This window comes from Bos indicus, chromosome 8 (assembly GCF_029378745.1).
Source record: "Bos indicus isolate NIAB-ARS_2022 breed Sahiwal x Tharparkar chromosome 8, NIAB-ARS_B.indTharparkar_mat_pri_1.0, whole genome shotgun sequence".
In the NCBI taxonomy this organism is placed as follows: Eukaryota; Metazoa; Chordata; class Mammalia; order Artiodactyla; family Bovidae; genus Bos; species Bos indicus.
The window spans coordinates 49,266,509-49,285,780 of NC_091767.1; the positions used below are offsets into that span (position 1 = coordinate 49,266,509).

General features: G+C 35.7%; 1 protein-coding gene across 1 annotated transcript; it reads left to right on the plus strand.

The window, feature by feature from the left end:
* Window positions 1-301: 301 nt before the first annotated feature.
* On the plus strand, window positions 302-18,310 carry ANXA1 (annexin A1). Its single transcript, XM_070794662.1, has 13 exons — window positions 302-505; window positions 6,399-6,475; window positions 6,572-6,680; window positions 7,305-7,399; window positions 8,459-8,572; window positions 9,013-9,103; window positions 10,712-10,791; window positions 10,984-11,040; window positions 12,822-12,915; window positions 14,249-14,344; window positions 15,433-15,491; window positions 16,820-16,942; window positions 17,967-18,310. The coding sequence occupies exons 2-13, from the start codon at window positions 6,410-6,412 to the stop codon at window positions 18,021-18,023; spliced, it is 1,041 nt and encodes a 346-aa protein (XP_070650763.1). The 5' UTR covers window positions 302-505; window positions 6,399-6,409; the 3' UTR covers window positions 18,024-18,310.
* The last annotated feature ends 962 nt before the right edge of the window (window positions 18,311-19,272 follow it).

Sequence of the window (19,272 nt, forward strand, 5' to 3'; positions counted from 1 at the left end):
ATTCAGGGAAGTTAAATATGTCCCCCAAATCACATAGTAACTAGTGGTGAAGCTGAGACTTAACCAGTGAGAGTTTTATTTTGTTTTAAAGTTTATGATTTTTCATTCCACAATTCGTCTAACTAAAAAAAGAATGTCAGTCATTGGTATCAGGATTGAGGCAGATAGTACTGCATACTTGAACACCTCTTGTATTCTGCTCCCTGAAAAAAGCAGTGCAAACTAAAGAAGGGAAAAAAAAAAAATCTGTACTTCCGTTTCTTTTCCTTCTTGCTGTTAGCTCTGAGTTGGCTTAGCGAATAGTTTTGCAAGGCTTGTTTCACTTTGGGGCAAGGTTGAGCCCTGTATTTCAAACAAAAGACAGCCAGTTACTAACTTCTGGTTGCTAGGTGTGGCCTCTTTGAAATTCTATAAAATCAGAAGCTCAGGGTTCCACTTCCAGCACAAACCGTTCAGAGAAGAATCTCTCTTTAGTTCTTTGTACGGAGGTGAAAAAAACAAAAAGGTAAGTCTTGGTTTTCCTTTAAGTTTTGGCTGTTTTGATAACTTTTACTGTCAGTGTTTAATGTTACTACTGTAGAACTTAAGGCTACTGCACTTATATCTTTGACAAACATTTTTGTAAGATTACATTGGGAATTTATATCTTGGAAATCACAAATTGTAGTTTTATTTTTACTTAGTAAAATACAATTTTAAAAACAAGGAAACTTTGCTTAATACTGGCTTTCTGTACTGTTGGTGAGTTACCATGGAAAAGAAGAGATGAATGTGTTTGTTCCTACAAGCTATGAGTTTCCAGGATCTGTATGAACTTTATGTAGAAATCATGATGGATGGTGGGTGTTTGTGGGGACCCAGGCCTGAAGAACCCAGAGGTGGGTTCAAGGGACTTAAATAATTTATTTTTTTCTTAAAAAAAAAAAAAAAAAGATTCAGATCTCATAGTGGAAATTATGCCCTTTGTAATTAACATTTTAAATTAATGTTATGTTCACTTACGCAGTATAAATAAATAAGAGGATCCACTTATTTCTTTTAGAGAGGGTGTGGCCACATTCTTTCCCCTGGAGCCTCTGTGTCATAGACTGGCTTTTCAAGTGCAGATTTGAAAACCTAAGGGGAAAGGAAACATTTCCTGGGTGGTGTCAGATAAGTTATCCCTTGGGAATGTCATTAGGGCCCTCTAAAAATTATTCCACTTACTAGCATCTTGATTGTCGAATGAGCTAATGGTTGTAAAACTCCTTAGAAAAGCAAAAAGCATATCTAAAGTAGAGATTTTACTGGTGTTGGATGTATGTGCAAAAGTGAGGGATTTTTGAATCCTAACCATATATCTGGCTCTTGTTTATTACAACTGCTCCTTCAAGAATTTTTTCTTAGCTCATTCTCAGTGTTAAGTTAAATGATCTGATATCTAATTTTTAGTGCTAGTTAATAAAAAACTATGTACTTTTCTTGCCTAGTTTGTGTCTAAAATTATGTTTGGACTCCTCTGCCCACAGGAATGTATTTTGGTAGGCACATTGCAGAACACCTCAAATGTGGTAAAATGCCAGTTTCATAATTTCAAAATTCCTAGCCTCTTCTCCTGAAGCTGGGTTACCACCCTAGCCCCAGGATCAACCACATCTGGCAGACAGCCATCATTTGACAGATGTTGACAGAATAGCTAATAATAATATTATTAAGAAACCAGCTAGAGTTTCGTGGTAATTAAATACTTTTTCAATCAGAAGATCTGCAAAGATTGGTTTCTATTGATGTTAGCTTGCTCAGCTGCTGCTTGATCTTCTCTAGACCCATTAAGTGATGACATATTTGAAACCAGCGGACATATTATTTTTCAGTGATAAACCAAAAGCTGTCTTTTGAGTAAATGATTTCCTCTTTCCTTAAAATGGGAGAGATTTTTATGAGAGAGATAACAGACACAATTTATGTAATACCTTCCTTCACTGTGGGCTTCCCTGGCAGCTCAGACCCTAAAGAGTCCTCCTACAATGCAGGAGATCCAGGTTCAATCCCAGGATCAGGAAGATCCCCTGGAAAAGGGAATGGCTATCCACTCCAGTATTCTTGCCTGGAGAATTCCTTGGACAGTGGAGCCTGGTGGGCTACAGTCCGTGGGTTTGCAAAGAGTCAGACACGACTGAGCGACTAACATCACTCCACTTTTCTTTCACTATGCTAATTTTTTCCACCTCCTGGTACTTGAGATGAAATTTAAGACTAGCATTTCAGAGCTGTAATGAATCTCAGCTACTGTGCATTCCAACTCTTATTTTTATAATTGGAGAGCCCTCCTCACCCCTAAAGTTAAATGCTTTCTTCAGGTCATAGGGCCAGCTAAAGAGAGTCAAGATATGGCTCAAAACTCCTCAGTTCTTATTTTTACATCCTATAGTTGTGGATAGAAAACATTAGTTAAATTAGTATAGAATTTTTCCTAAATAATTAGCACTGATACCCTATTTGTTCATTCAGTAATGCTTTCCAGCATACTAAGTACCAGGCATTCTGCCAGGCATGGTAGATTATCATTGCCCCCATGGAATGCCACTAAAAATATAGAAGAGTAAATAGAAAGTGATAATGCAGAACAATAGGGGCAAGTGTAGGGGTGAAGGCAGGATGCTTTGGGAGAGCACAGATGGTTGGTCGCTTACCCCAGTGTTGAACTAAGGAAGGCCCGTCTGGAGGATGTGATGAGATCTAGGCTAAGTCCTCTCTAAGAAGCATCATTTAGGCAAAGAGAATTGGATATGGAGGATGAAATAGCATGCCAGGCAAACAGAACACCCTACTCAAAGGCCTGGAAGCGAAACATTCATGAAACTACCTTTCATAAAGTGTTTCTTCATAAGTCATGCCTTTGTACAGTCTAATTGTCTTTTCTCACATGAGTAGGTGTGGGAAAGACTTGTGAAATAGATAATCGAGGAAAAAACTACACAGCCCAAAGCACTGAAAAATAAACTCCCTCAGGCTGGGGTAAAACCTGCCACAGTCTCCATGGGCTTACTGTGAATGAATTTGATTCTTAACTATAGTGAAGTGAAGTCGCTCAGTCGTGTCCGACTCTTTGCGACCCCATGGACTGTAGCTGGAATTTTATTAATTTCCATGTAAATCAGTCTATAGATGTTTAATTTCATCTTCAAATTAGATGATGCTAAGGACTGAGATGATCTTGGTTTCAAGCTCATTGGTAGCCAGATTAAATATATATTGAGCCAAGGAATATTAAGAAAATAGGCTCTTAAATACCTAGTACACATTCTAAATGTTGCAACTAAAATAAAATAAAATAAATGTTGCAACTAAAAAGAAAGATGGAAAAAAGCCTCTTGTGAACTCAGGGGATTATTAATTTTTTATTTTTAATGTACAATTCTAATTTCTAGACTGGATCATTCTCTGAATAGTAAAAATATGTGACAAACATTTATATAGCATGTTGCAGTCTATAAAATGTGTTTGCATGCATTATTTGTTGATAGTTAAGAAATCTTACCTTCAAATTATTAAGTGGGTTTTATCAAGTACAACACATTGGTTTTCATGCAGAGGTTAGGTATTGAAAAAACAGAATGGTTTAGCAATACAATTTGAGCAAAATATTTTTGCTGTTTGTGGTATTTGTAAGGTATGTTGCAACTATTCAAGGTTCTGTTAAAACATGGAGTTGCATTTGAGCACTTAACTAGCAGTATATGATCAAATCTATTTCCTGTAGGGAGTTTTTTTTTTTTTTTTTTTAACATCCTGTCACAATCTTTGTATCTTTAAACTTTGCTGAGAGCTAGTGGATCTTATTAGGCTGAATTGAGATTCCATTTTCCTCTAATTGTTTTCCTGAAGAAGGTTCTATTCAGGCTACTTCTCTTTTCCAGACCATATTCCAGATCACTTTTTCAGGTCACCTAAATAGCTTCTGACCAAAATCTAGCAACACAGAAGATATGTCACAAAGCTGTATTCTCTATGGACATGTGTGAAACAAATTATTTAACCCTTTTATTTTTGTTATTTTGTATAATATAATCAATAGAGAAATATTTTCTAGTCTTCCTCAAGTTTATCCTTTTAAGAAATTAATGCATTATATAAGCATTTTTAAGTGAAAAAATTGTGATGTACAGTAAAGTTTTCATAAAATTTATTTTGAAGTTGTGAGGATCATTTTAAAAGTTATATTTGACAATATTCTTAATCTCCTCTTTGATCACTTTTGAAGTTTTTTGCTTCTAATTGAAAAAAGTGGAAATATTGGAATATCTGTTTCTATTACTGAGGGAAAAATTACTCCACTAAGTGACTGATTGTATCATTCATTTTGAGAATTCTACTTTCTAAAGGGCATGGATGAGATAAAAAATGGATATTTTAAATACCTGCAACCTTGCCAGAAATTGCAAGAAGTTTTGTATATGCCAATTAAGCAAGAGGAAAATGAAACTCCATGTGCCAACAACAGTTGCAGCGGATTATGGTGTAATAGGAACTAAAACCTTGTGCAAAATTGTACACCATGACTTCACCTCAGGAACTAACTTTAAATTGATCAGTTGCTGGGGGGAGAGATTAAATAAGTGCACAATATATTGGTTCTCCTCACAGATGACAGAACAGTAATTTGAACAATTCCCATGATAATTAAGTAGAGCTAGTTTCTGCTTTGGATATTATTTCCCTCATGTATTTAATCTCATTACTTAGAATTTCTGCCCCTTTTCAGCAGGTGGGGATTGAAATACCTTGAACATACCGGTAAAGAATCAGGCTATGGGTTTTACTCCTCATGAGTCATTTAGCTTCACAGGGAGAATTTGAAACTGCTAAGATCATCCTTCCAATCTCTTTCAGATGTACTCATAATAGCAGTCTCCAGAGAAATAAAAGGGTGTGGAGAGATCGATCAGCATAGACCTGGAGCTTAGGCTCCTAAAAAAAAAAAAAAAATCCTAGACAAAAAGGATCCTTGAGGGTTTCTTTTGTAGATAATGCAGTAAATGCATTAATTTTTTAACGTACTTCAAGTTTTAAACATATACATAGCTTATTAAATAAAAATATTGCTGAACGATGATAGTAAGTCAAGCAATTTTCTTTAACGTACAGTTTTCCAATGGAGGGCATGCATGGTGCAGTTTCACTCTAAAGAATCCTGTTAGAGCAAAGCAGCTGGTATAAAATAATTCTTTCCCAGGATTATTTTGTATTGGTAAAAAAAGAAAAAACACACATAGGATGAGAATTCAGACAGCTCAAATAGAAGAAATGTGAGTGTAGTGATTATTCCAGGTGCTGAAATAATTTTATACCAAGGAATGGAAAAGAAAACTGAATTATTTCAAGGAGAAATCTCACAAGAATATCTTTTTTTTTTTTTTTAGGTAGAGTTTTGAGTTGGAATGCACTCCTGTAGATTGTCATAGATTATCTTACCTTATAAATGCCAATATAATGTTCTTTCTCTACCCAATAGCTTTGTTCAAGTCCTCATTAACCCTACATGGATTCTCCCACAGCTTACTAAGTGGTCTCTAATCTTCCATCTTGCCCATCTCCTAGGCATTCTCTATGACACAGGATGAGTCATCTTTCTGAAATATAACTTAAAAAAAAAAAAAAACCATTAATGTTTATCCAAAACTTTGGAAACACATTTGAACTTTTAAATTTGAGCTTCTTGAGCTAATAAACTCTTTTCAACTTCCCTAATATGACAAACTCCTCTGTTTTGTTCTCTTTAACTTTTTAGCCAATTTAATCTCAAACCTTCCCCCAAAAGAGTCTCAGATCACCCAGAACTTCCTCTAAGAATTCTTAAACTTTTAAGTTTTCTTAGGAAGAGCACATACTGGCTTTAAGTTCTTTGAGGCAAAGGATGTTTCAGTGTTTTTGTGTCCTCAGGGCTTGGTATACAGTGGGTGGTCTGTAAATTTAGGACAGTGAAATGAAACACCAGCTTCGCTCTTTACAGCCTATATATGCTTACTTATAGATGTCATCTGAGCCCTAAGGTTAGGCCTGAATATACTGAGAAAGAGCTACATTTCTGAGGCTTTGGGTTTCTGTTCAAAGGTAGTAGAGTCTCTTTAAAATAAATTCAAATCTAGGGACTCCCCAGGCAGTCTAGTGGTTAGCACTCTTGCTTCCACTGCAGTGGGTGCAGGCTCAGTCCCTGGTTGGGGAGCTAATATCCCACATCTTTTGGCATGCAGCATGGTCAAAAACACACTAAATCTAGCATTGTATGGTGCTCCTAAGAGTAATCCTGGAAAGTAAAAGCAAGGCAGCTCTATGTCTTACATATGTAAGAGAGTGGAGTGGTATGTATATGTGGTGAGTTTGTGGTTTGTAAAAACATCAACCTGTTTTCTTTTCAGATCCTTCAAAAATGGCAATGGTATCTGAATTCCTCAAGCAGGCCTGGTTTATTGAAAATGAAGAGCAGGAATACATTGTAAGTCGAGAGGAAATAAAATAACTTATTTAAATCGTAGTATTAAAATAGAAGCAAATGTAAGTGAATGGACAGTAATTTATTTCTCATTCACAGAAAACGGTGAAAGGATCCAAAGGTGGTCCTGGGTCAGCAGTGAGCCCCTATCCTACGTTCAATCCATCCTCGGATGTTGAGGCCTTGCACAAAGCAATCACAGTTAAAGGTAATTCTGTCTTCCCCAAACAGTCCCCTCCTAGACATTTCAGAATGGCTACTGAAAAACAAACATGTGCAATGGAAAGAGTCTGCTTCGTTTTGAAGATACAAGATCTTTATCAATCTCATTTCTAACAGACTGAATGCTGAAGTCAGCACCTCTGTTCACACTTAAGGTGTGAACTAGGAACAAACACTGCAACACAGGGCTGGGGAGAATTTCTTCTTCCTTTGGTGTCTCAGACAGTAAAGAATCTGCCTTCAGTGCAGAAGATCCGGGTTCAATCCCTGGGTAGGGAAGATCTCCTGGAGAAGGGAATGGCAACCCACTCTAGTATTCTTGCCTGGAGAATCCCATGGACAGAGAAGCCTGGCAGGCTACAGTCCGTGGGGTCACAAAGAGTAGGACACAAATGAGCCATTTTTTCACTTTCTCAGAGAGAAGAGAATGTCATCCCAAGTGCTTCCATCTGATATACAGAGTCGCATCCATGTCCCAGCCTGTTATAATTTATACTTCTTTGTTTTGTTAAGATCTTCATTTGAAGCATCTTGATAATGAATCATTTTTTGTCTGTTATTGACAATAAAGAAAATTGATTTTTAAAGTCTAGAGGCCCTTTATTTCCAGGTGTGGATGAAGCAACCATCATTGAAATTCTGACTAAGAGAAACAATGCACAGCGTCAGCAGATCAAAGCGGCCTATCTGCAGGAGAAAGGAAAGGTCGGTTGCAGTGGTTAATTTAGATAATTAATTTCAGTCATATTTATGTTTAAATATAGCGTTTGATGGGCTTCTCAGGTAGCGGTGGTAAAGAATCTTTGCCTGCCAATGCAGGAGACACAAGAGACATGGGTTTGATCCCTGGGTAAGGAAGATCCCCTGGAGTAGGAAATGGTAAGCCACTCCAGTATTGTTGCCTGGAAAATTGTATGGGCAGAGGAGCCTGGTGAACTACAGTTGATGGGACCGCAAAGAGTCGAATACAACTAAGTATGTGTGCATAGATTTTGAAATACAGTTGTCTAGTTCTTTCAGTCTCTAGCCACTGTTTTCCATTACAACTAAGTCTGGGATTACTGTATTTATTTTCTTGGTTGCAATGTAATCAGTTCTATCAAATTTGCTGGTTTTATGCATTGTTTTGATTCTTTGCACATGTGGTTTTCTACATTGGAGATAAGCCTTTAACTTGAGCATAACAGACATCAAGATTACTGTTGGCAGTAAGAAATATGTTCTGATTGAAATGTGACTTCTGTTAAATTTTAAACTGAGCTGTTTAATGTCTGAATGTAAAGTTTATATGTATAATTCTACTTTAAAAGTAAGGTTTCTATTTTATACAAAATATGGGTAATTTTTTTAAGGAGTGTAGTTAGAAAACCACATAATGTCTGATTACAATGCTTATTTGAAAAGTGCAAATCTCAATGGTTGGAAAAGTTATTAATACATTATTTTTAAAGTATTCTTATTACTATTTCTGTTAATACACAATCCCTATCTTTTGAGCTTTGTCATTTATTCCCTCTATAAAAGATTGAGACTTCTATCCTTTAAGGAGTTATCAATAAATTCAGTAAATTTCATTCTAATCACTCTAGAACCATAAAGATTAAGATATTAAATATTGGGTACCCTTTTCTATGTAAAGGGAAGGAGCTATGAAAAATGGTTGGGTTTAGGACTCAGTAAGATTAGCTACACATCAAATAACACTGCTTTACTATATCACCTAATGTGTTATTTACTAAAAGGTTATATATCTTCTTATTATAGCCCCTGGATGAAGTTCTGAAGAAAGCCCTCCTCGGTCACCTTGAGGAAGTTGTTTTGGCTCTATTGAAAACTCCAGCCCAGTTTGATGCCGAAGAGCTCCGTGCTGCCATGAAGGTAAACCACCTGATTTAAACAAAGCTCCTTTCCTCAAATCATGTCCAAACCACTTATGCCTCCTAGTATATTCTCAACAACCAGCACAGGGCCACCCATCAGTGGTAATAAAAGGAATAAGTGAATGAATAAATAAATGAAAAAATAGATGCTGGTGTTAACGACTATGCTCTTTCCACTATCTTCATGATGTTACCATATTTAATAGATCTCACTTTGTATTTATTTGCCAAAATATTGGCATTAAACCCATTTTGTCTTTTAAGCAATATAATACATACTTTATTGCAATTAATAAATATTGTGGATATTTATTAAATGTGAGAAATTTACTAAATGTCAGATTCAGACAAATTTTGGAACATAATAACTAGTTGATACTTTTGAATGAAGATTTTTCTACATTTCTTCTTTTTTTTAATTAATCTTTTTCAATTCAGGGCCTTGGGACTGATGAAGACACTCTGAATGAAATTCTGGCATCAAGAACTAACAGAGAGATCAGAGAAATTAACAGAGTCTATAGAGAAGGTAAGTTTTAATGCCTAACAGTCCCAGTGTCTTAGTTGAAAAGGAATTCTGATATACTTTTTGAAAAATTGAGTGTGGATGTTAATTATGGGAAAAGTACATATTAAAATATTTCTTTCATTGTCTGTCACAGGTCTTTCACAAGCACATATGGTTACCAGACACATTAGAGTTGGTGGGGTACAAATAAGGGACACGATTGTTTCAGTCCTCATCAACTTTGCACTTTAAAAAAAATTGTATGTCTGGGACAAATGGCCACATAGTATTGCAATGAAACCCTCAGTTCAAAGCTCTGAATGTAAAGAATTTTCTAAAAACATTTCCTACTTTTCAGAGATTCATTTCATAAAAATGTCCCGTTGTCTTTTCACTTTGAAAAGATAACAACAACAAAAACAAGCAAACAAAAACCCTCCAAACATTTGTCCTTGAAAAGGAAAACAGCTTGGTGCTTATAATTCTCTGATGGACGCTAATTTTACCATTATGAACATAAATGACTTACTCACTGTTAACATTCAGTTAGATTCATGGGGATGAGAGACTAGCCATGGCTCATTTTATCTATTCAGTGAAACATCTCATTTCAATGGTATGCTTAACACTGTAAACAGGATATCTGCAAATGGGTCCTGGGCAGTGCTGAGTCATCACTGTTTTCTTTTTCTAGTTTCCCAAGCCTCTTGTTTTTTTTTTTTTTTGTTTTATTTTCCCAACCCAATATGTAGCACCATAGAGGATCGTTCTGCGTGATTTTAAAACCAAGCACAGAGAATACAATAGTCCTCGTGTATTATTTTCACAGCAATCTAATAAAGGAATCAGAATGTTTCAATTCTGCAATTCTTACCTTATTATCAATATTTATCTTAGGTCCATTTATCAGTGACAGTCATCAAGAGGGGCATTATTACTGTTTTTTTTTTTATTTTGTAAAACATAGTTTACAAAGGCAAATAGCCATAAATTATTCCCGAGGTACAGTTCAATGACTGTTTATTAAAATGTTCTGCCTTCTAGTCAACTATAAATTCAGGTAAATTTTTGCTGAAAAAATAATAACAGCATTATTTTTTAATGTTAAGTAAGGGTGTTTAACAAAGAAACATTTTAAATCTTTATCTACTGTAGATGTGTATACATACACATATGCATACATAACTAAATTATATTCCATATAAGATATTTATCATTTCAAAGTAAATAAATACTCTATGTTCAAGCAAGCGCTTTGTTTTATCCTTTTTAAATAACTGTTCTATTCACCCCATTGCTTAAATTCTGGTATAGTTTATTTCAGAAATAGTTATCTAGTAATGTATTCCTGTGCAATTTATTCTTGTTAGCAAAAGCTTTAGGGCTGTAGAGTTTCATTCACAGTATTATCTAAATTGTTTTAATTGCCTTATAGGAAATAAATTTGATGATCAAAAATTTTACTCGCTCTGATTTCCCTTTATTAAAAAATAAAACTATTTGAAATGTGTTCCATAAATCATTGAACATTTGGCATTGCAAGTTGTGAACCAATATAGAGATGTTACATATTATTACCATCACCATTATCACTAGTTTACTACAAAATATACTTTTCCTATTTCTCAGAACTGAAGAGAGATCTGGCTAAAGACATCGCCTCAGACACATCTGGAGATTATGAGAAGGCTTTGCTTTCTCTTGCTAAGGTATAACTAAAATAGATCTGGAAATATCTCTTCTTTGATGAAAAGTAAAATCTTAGATTTCATCTCTCTTTAGAAATGAGCAATTCACTCCTTTTTCTGCAAAGAATATTACTCATCTGATTTTAAGAGCATAAATAAGCCATGTGATTATATGCTAGAAAACTACTTACACGAGAATGGGATATTTTCCAGGGTGACCGATCCGAGGAGCTTGCTGTAAATGACGACTTGGCTGATTCAGATGCCAGGGTAAGCAAGTGCTTATGAATACTCCTAGAATCCACTTTGCTACTTCAATTAGGTCCGACCTGAGGTGAGGTACTACTTGAGGGCCTCCGTGTGAAAGCAGATATGAGGTTCTCCAAAAGGATAATGGCACCTAATGTCCATTCCCTGAAGGATGCCCACCAGCCAGGACTCAAACAATCCATGAGAGGAAATGTGGTCTTTATGTTTTCAACGGTTGCACTGTTCATGAAGCTGGAGAGGATTGAGAAAGAACAGTAAAAATTTGATCTGTTATTGAGAAAACTCTGAATTTTTATTTTACCAGGTATAAGAAAGTAAAAGTGAAAAGAATAAACACATCTAACAATTCTTTAAACAGTGAACATTGGTTTAGAGGTGTAAGTTTATATTGTAAAAATATTATGGTAATGATATTAAAATTATAAAGGTTATAGCATTTATATACTTTCAAGTATATTATTATATATTGTTTCAGTGAGTTTGCTTGTTTTTTAATACATCAGTCTATTGGCAACATTAGAAAAACTGTGTCATTTTGGGACTTGGAATTTTTGTTAAAAAAATGGCATCTAGTATTTACATATGCTGTTCTCATGGTACAGTTAATATTCTCCACAAATTCATCACAGTGAGTTAGTAAAAATAGAAACTTACTTGACTACTCCACTCTCTTCACTGTATCAGTGCATTATCCTGCACATAACAGGCATTTATTGACTTTTGTTGAATAAATGCATCTATATCAGTTGTTTGCTCAGAAAGTCCTGAATAACTTTGAGTAACTGCCCATAGTAAGAAATTACTTTTATTTGCTTGTGATACTTCTGAATTTGCTTTCCATTGTAAGACTATCAGGGAGCTTCCCTGGTAGTCCAGTGGTTAGGAATCCGCCTTGCAATGCAGAGGACACCAGTTCAATCCCTTGTCCAGGAAGATCCCACATGCCTTGGGGCAACTAAGCCCATGTGCCACAACTACTGAGCCCATGTGCCTAGAGCCGGTGCTCTGCAACAAGAGAAACCACTGCACACTACAGCTAGAGAATAGCCCCTGCTCTCTACAACTAGAGAAAGCCCACGTGCAGCTGCAAAGACCCAGTGCAGGAAAAAATTAAAGTAAAAAAAGACTATCAGGGCTCTTAGATGTATATTTATGGCCATTACATGGATTAGCATGACCCAGGAGGAGGGTGGTAATTAACGTTTCAAAGGTAACAGAGCATGTTGGTGACAATAAGGCAGAGATTATCTTTTCCATTTACAAAAGAGGAAAGTCTGTAGTTTAATAATGTGAAACTACATAAGATTACTAAGATATCTTAGTACTAATATCTAGGAATGATTAAGTTGCCGAGTCAGAATTTGAATCCAGAAATTCTTACATCAAAATTCAACATCTAGGTAATGGTTGAATTATTGATATATTAGTACCATTCACTGAAAATTACTTTGAACGATTAAAAGTAAAAGTAAAAATTAGAGAGTGTCCCTTGAAGTTTTCTTGATACAGAATGTAATCTTAAAGCGAGTTAACTCAATAAACATTTATTTTGCATGCATAGATTCAGTCTCGTGTTTGCAAGGCAACTTGAGAGATTATGGAAGATACTTGACAAAACAAGGTTTCCATCTCTAAGGAGCTTGTAATCTTAGCATTGCCACCTGCTCTGATTGTATTGGACACAAAGCAGCTGCCTCCAAAATCTTTGAAGAGATCTGGCATTCTTATGCAGATATCAAGTCCTCAGATGGTCAAGTGTTTGTTTTTCTGTTTCTTAACAGGCCTTATATGAAGCAGGAGAAAGAAGAAAAGGGACAGATGTGAATGTGTTCACTACCATTCTTACCACCAGGAGCTATCCCCATCTCCGCAGAGGTAAGAAGAAAACAAATGTTCCCTGAGACTGTTTGCAGAAGTCACTTTTTTTTTTTTTTTTTAATGAGGACAAGCAAGAGAAAGGAAAGGGCTTCCCTGGTAGCTCATATGGTAAAGAATCTGCCTGCACTGCAGGAGACCTGGGTTCGATCCCTGGGTCAGGAAGATTCCCCAGAGAAGGGAATGAATGGCAAATACACTCCAGTATTCTTGCCTGAAGAATCCCATGGTCAGAGGAGCCTGGCAGGCTGTAGTCCATGGGGTCGCAAAGAGTTGGACATGACTGAGTGACTAACACTTTCAAGAGAAAGCAAGAAAGAAATCATAATCAGTGGCACTCCGAAACCAAACAGATGCAGTGCTCCTGATCTCTTATTGCTACTTGTGCATTTGTCCAGCTTTGTACAGACACCACCTGATAGTATTTGAAACACATTTTATGACTTTGGCATGTAGAACATTAGTTTGTTATTTTTACTATTTTTTTTTCCTCAAAATATTTGGAATAGGTCTGACAATATATACATGTAAAACAGAACACATGAAATTACAATGAAGAAAAAAACACCTGAGGCTAAGTGAAGAAAAGAGTATCTAGAAACTCCAGAAACAAAAGCTAAAAGAGAGTTCTTGCCACAAGATTTAGCCCTGAGTGTTTTGGAAGTCAAGACAAAGTGCAGGTCGTGATGATTACTTCAAGTTTATTGTTTGTTAACAGCACTCTGTTAGCACTCTGAGATTAGAATTAAGAGGAATCTACAACACAGATCTTTATATAAAGAAAGATCCATTTGCTGTGACACCTGGCTCTGATGTAGAGTTATGGCTGTCAATCAAATGTCACTTCTAATAAATGTCAACATTTGCAAAAATTTTCCCGAAATACACAGAAGCACAAAAATAGCCATGTGAATTACATCCTTCAGAGAAGATGATGTATCCAAAATATGCTCAGATGAATAGATTTACATTGTGTTTTTTGAAGTTCAGTCCTCCTAAGGAATGCTTTGGGCTTCCTAGGTGGCGCTAGTGGTAAAGAACCTGCCTGCCAATGCAGGGTATGTAAGAAATGTGGGTTCGATCCCTGGGTTGGGAAAATCCCCTGGAGGAGGGCATAGCAACCCATTCCAGTATAAGCCTGGAGAATCCCATGGCCAAAGGAGCCTGGCAGGTGACAGTCCATGGGGTCACAAAAAGTCAGACACGACTGAAGTGAGTTAGCATACACATAAGAAATGCTTTGACTTCGTGGCCATGCCTGATTTTGCTAGTTTGCTAAAAAAAAAAAAAACAGGATGTTTTGTACATCTCTAAATTTAAACTTAATATTCAGTGTTTCAGAAATATTCCAAGTATAGCAAGCATGACATGAACAAAGTTCTGGACCTGGAGTTGAAAGGTGACATCGAGAAATGCCTCACAGTTATTGGTATGTAGTCCTGGAGGGGGAAGAGTTTTCTAACTTGAAATTGTATTGTCAATGTTGTCCAATAATTTATAAAATATAATAATAAGACAAAAACTCATATATAATTTATGTTGCAAATAGAGGTAGCATGTAAGATAATTGGCAATAAATATTTAGCTAAAGTGATGCAATAGTCTTGTTAGTGATTACAGGTATTATTTCCTTGATTAAAAAGATGAGCAGGTGGATAATACTGAGCATCTACTTGTACCATGCAATATATCAGGCTGGGCATGGCACAAAGGGAAGTCAAAATGGTCATTAAGAGCATGGCATTTGGAATTAGATAAATGAAGGTCTGTATCCTGGTCTGTCACTTGCTGAGTAATCTTGGGCAAGCTTAAAGGATTTAGACCTTCAGAAGAAAAGAATTTTAAAGTTTTCCCTTTTATTCAGATGACTAGTCGAGGTTTGGAAACCTACATTATAAAGCAGTGTTTCTCAAACATTAATGTGCACATGAATCCTTTGGGAATCTTGCTAAAATGTAGATTCTAATTCAGTAGGTCTGGGTGGAAACTGGAAGTCTGCATTTCTAACAAATTCTCAGTTGACACCAGTTCTTTTAGTCCATAGATCACACTTGGAGTAAGAAGGTAGAGAATCTTCTTATTACTGATTGACACATCTGTTAGTATTTTATTTGGCAGTTGCCTTATATTTTATGACTGTCCTGTCCCACTTGGATTTTTTTCTCTTATTACAATAGGAAAAATAAGTATTTCTTGCCTGCCAACATGGCCTTTAACATATCTACTGGTTTCCTTGTTTCCATGAAGAGTATACTCAGGATAGCATGAACTATTGAAGTTGCTATCGGTGGGCTTAGGATAATAGGAGATAAATGATACTGTCAGAGGACAGAATATTCAAAATCACCATCTAGAAACAGCTTCTTTTAAGCCAAATATCCCTTACTAGGGGTGGATGATGAGGAACAGGAAAAGAGAACAGAATCTTACTTGAAAACCTCTGTATTTCTATTTCTTTCATATGTATCTTTCTTCTTTTGTGGTAAAGATGTCAACTAAAACATGCCTCTCTTACAGTGAAGTGTGCTACAAGCCAGCCAATGTTCTTTGCTGAGAAGCTCCATCAGGCCATGAAGGTAACATATGATTTGCTTTGGGGAAAAAATTCCTGTGTATGGAGAGAACAGAAAACCCCATATGGTTTAAAAATTACATTTATTTTTTAATATCTTTTCATTAAAAGATTATTTTCTATCCAATAAAGTTCTGTTAGACTTGTTATACTCTTTTATAGGTAAGATAGTAAGGTGAGCTTGAAAGCAATTTGTAGATTACTCATGATTTGTGTAAAATCTGAGTCAGCAGAGGAAGGGCGATATACTTCCTCTTTTAATGTATGATTTTAGCAACCTGCTAAGATTGTAAGCTTTACAATCTCTTCTAAATTTTATCTTTTTTATTATTTTGCCTTCCATGGCATTGCTTAATATGTCATTCTAAGATTTTAAAATGTCATTCTAAGCTCATTAAAGTGTAAGGTGTTGTTAAGATGTATTTGAGATATCACTTTAAGTACTGCACTTTATTGTCTAGCTTGCATTTTATTATATAGGATGGTACCTATATACTTGTGAAAAGTTATGAAGTTGTCTATTTTTTCCCTTTGCAACTCCAAAGTAAGGAAGTCTTAGGAGAAAGCAATCTAACCATTCAATTAATAGAAAAGAGTCCCTGTGATGTGATAGGCATGTTCTACCAGGTAGTTGGCAGTACAGTTCCTGACCCCATGCCTGCTGTTACCTAGTGAGGTTACTAGATGGGTAATGAGAACACCTAGTATTGTAAATGAGAAGAGGGACCTGTGTCCCAGACTTTGGAAAGCAGTGTAGGTGTCAGCTAAATTACAACATGCTATTTGAACAGGAATTAGCCAGATGAGTGCAGAAGTGTAAGGAATGAAGGGATAAAGCAAGTCTGGTCCTGGAGGAGAACACAGCATGTCCCTTTCAGGATAATAAATATAATTAGAGTGATGGTACATGGTGGAAGAAGTTGTAGAATTAGGCAGGGCATTGTAAGCCCAGGTAAAATTATTGATTTTCATCCTAAAATTAACAGAAGGTCACTAAAAGGTTTTAAGCAGATGAATCAAATGATCAGATTTACAACTTAGAAAGTTTACTTTGCAATTCTTGAATAGCTTAGACAGAGGAAAGACTGGATAGTGGAAGATCAGTTAGGAGGTTTTAAAAGCTCTCTATATAATTCTCTTGTCACAGTTGAGTTCGTGTCATTTTATTACCACTTGTTTGAAGTGTGTGTGTTTGTGCATATATTACTGTGGAAATAGTTTCTCCATAAAAACTATATAGGTTAGCAAAAGAGCTTCACATTCAAACCCACATCCTACCTTAAAAGTAAGCTTGGAATATAAGGGACACTTGCCATCATTTGTTTCTGACAGGGTATTGGAACTCGTCATAAGACACTGATCAGGATTATGGTTTCCCGCTCTGAAATTGACATGAATGACATCAAAGCATGCTATCAGAAGTTGTATGGCATCTCTCTCTGTCAAGCCATCCTGGTATGTTGTAATTCTCATAATGTTACCCCCACAAATGATAATTTTTTTGCAACTTCTTCATAAAGAAGGGCTGACTTACTGTATCCATAAATTACATATATAAGATTCATTTGTTATATTAAGATACAGAGAATTTTCTTGTGGTCTAGTGGTTAAGACTATATACTTTAACTGCAAGGGACATGAGTTTGATCCCTGGTTGCTGAACTAAGATCCCACTTGCTGCACAGTATGACCAAAAAATAAAAATTTTTAAAAAGATACATAATTTAAAGTAAATTGAACTTTCACTGGTAAAATCTACTAGTGAGTTCTATGTAGAAAGACTGCAGATTTTTCAATAGTCATGGAAACAGTTTACCATACATACATTTAGCAATCAAAATACTTTGGTAGAGATATATAATGATTTATGTTGTAATAAATATTGATCAGAGGATTAGAAACTTTTTACTCTAAAATTTTCCTTAACTTTGTCATATGTAGAAGATATAGAATGCATGTTCAAGTTAGAAAGTAAAAAAGAAAGACAAGTCAAGGAGTTTTGAACTTAATGAAAGATGACTATTTAAATTCAATTTGAAAATAAATAAATAAATAAATAAATTCAATTTGACATTTATATTGGATAACAAAAATCTAACATGAAAATTGAGACTATCGTGGACTTGTAACCTTCACTCTGGTGTAGCAAGTCAGAGGTGATATGAAATTATATTTTGCTATATTTATTCTGTGTTATATTTCATTCTTGGAAAATAATGGCTTTAATGTAGAGTAATTGAGAGAAGTTTGCAATCTGAATTTTGAAAGCTATTGCTTTCATATAATCAATTAAAAATACCAGTTATCTGCTATATAAATTTTATTAATTAAATAAGTGATATTCTTATCCAAGATCCTAAAAAATTGATATACTGTGATGTATGTTAAGCCTAATACAATAATTAGTCTACAATTTAAAAATATTTTCTATTGATTGTGGTCTCAGGTAGCATTAAGTATACTTTATTTTTATCAACAGGATGAAACCAAAGGAGATTATGAAAAAATCCTGGTGGCTCTCTGTGGAAGAGACTAAACATTCCTTTGATGATCTCAGGCTTTTTGATCAGAAGACTTTTTAATCATCTTTTCATTCCATATCATAGATTTAAATAGCAAAGTTTCTTCAATAGAAATATAGTCTAGTAACTTCTTCCTGAAAAATAGCCTATAAATCATTTTTTGTATTACAACTCTTTATAGATACAAAATTTTTTTTTAAATATGGTTATTCCAAACTATAAAACCCTACAAAGAGGTTGTTCTAGTAACAATGCCTAAGAAAAATATTTACCTTGCAGAAAATAAAATGATTTTACAGGACAGTTGGTGTGTTACTGATTTTTCTATTCTGATTTTCTTTTGTGTGTAGTGCAGTTGCTTAATTTGATATCAAGGGACAGGAATCTGAATTTTATATTATGATCACTTGTTGAAATAGATTTTGCATATTAAATAAAATATTCACAGAGTTAGAAACTGTACTTTTTACATTTTTCCATCTTCGTGTGTGTGCTCAGTTGTGTCTGACTCTTAGTGACCCCATGGACTATAGCCTGCCAGGCTCCTCTGTCCATTAAATTCTGAGCAACTAACACTTTTACTTTGCATTGTGTGTATTGTAGCTCGGATGGTAAAGACTCTCTGCAATGCAGGAGACCTGGGCTCAATCCCTGGGTTGGGAAGTTCCACTGGAGAAGGGAATGGCTACCCACTCCAGTCTTCTTGCCTGGAGAATTCCAAGGACGAAGGGGACTGGCAGGCTCCAATCCATGGGATCACAAAGAGTGGAACACAACTGAAGAACTAACCCTTTTACCATCTGGTTACAGATTATTGAGATGGTATCTCTGTATAATAGTGGAATTTATTGCATCAGCATTGTAACAGTTGAACATTCTGCTATATTTCATGAACCAGTACAAAGATGAAATGGCATCAGCAATAAAAATTCCTCACTTTTTAAAAAAATGGTAGTTGCATGTATCAGTCAGTTCAGTTCAGTCACTCAGTCGTGTCCGACTGTTTGCGACCCCATGAATTGCAGCACGCCAGGCCTCCCTGTCCATCACCAACTCCCGGGGTTCACTCAGACTCATGTCCATTGAGTCAGTGATGCCATCCAGCCGTCTCATCCTCTGTCGTCCCCTTCTCCTCCTGCCCCCAATCCCTCCCAGCATCAGAGTCTTTTCCAATGAGTCAACTCTTCGCATGAGGTGGCCAAAGTACTGGAGTTTCAGCTTTGTATAGATTTCTAAGAAACTATCAAACTGGTTTCCAGGATG

What these genes read in the sequence shown, in the direction of transcription:
- ANXA1 (XM_070794662.1), top strand. Translation starts at nt 6,410, where the DNA reads ATGGCAATGGTATCTGAATTCCTCAAGCAGGCCTGGTTTATTGAAAAT. An exon ending in CAAAGCAATCACAGTTAAAG is followed by an intron (nt 6,681 to 7,304) that starts GTAATTCTGTCT and finishes CTTTATTTCCAG; the next exon opens with GTGTGGATGAAGCAACCATC. An exon ending in GAAATGCCTCACAGTTATTG is followed by an intron (nt 14,345 to 15,432) that starts GTATGTAGTCCT and finishes CCTCTCTTACAG; the next exon opens with TGAAGTGTGCTACAAGCCAG.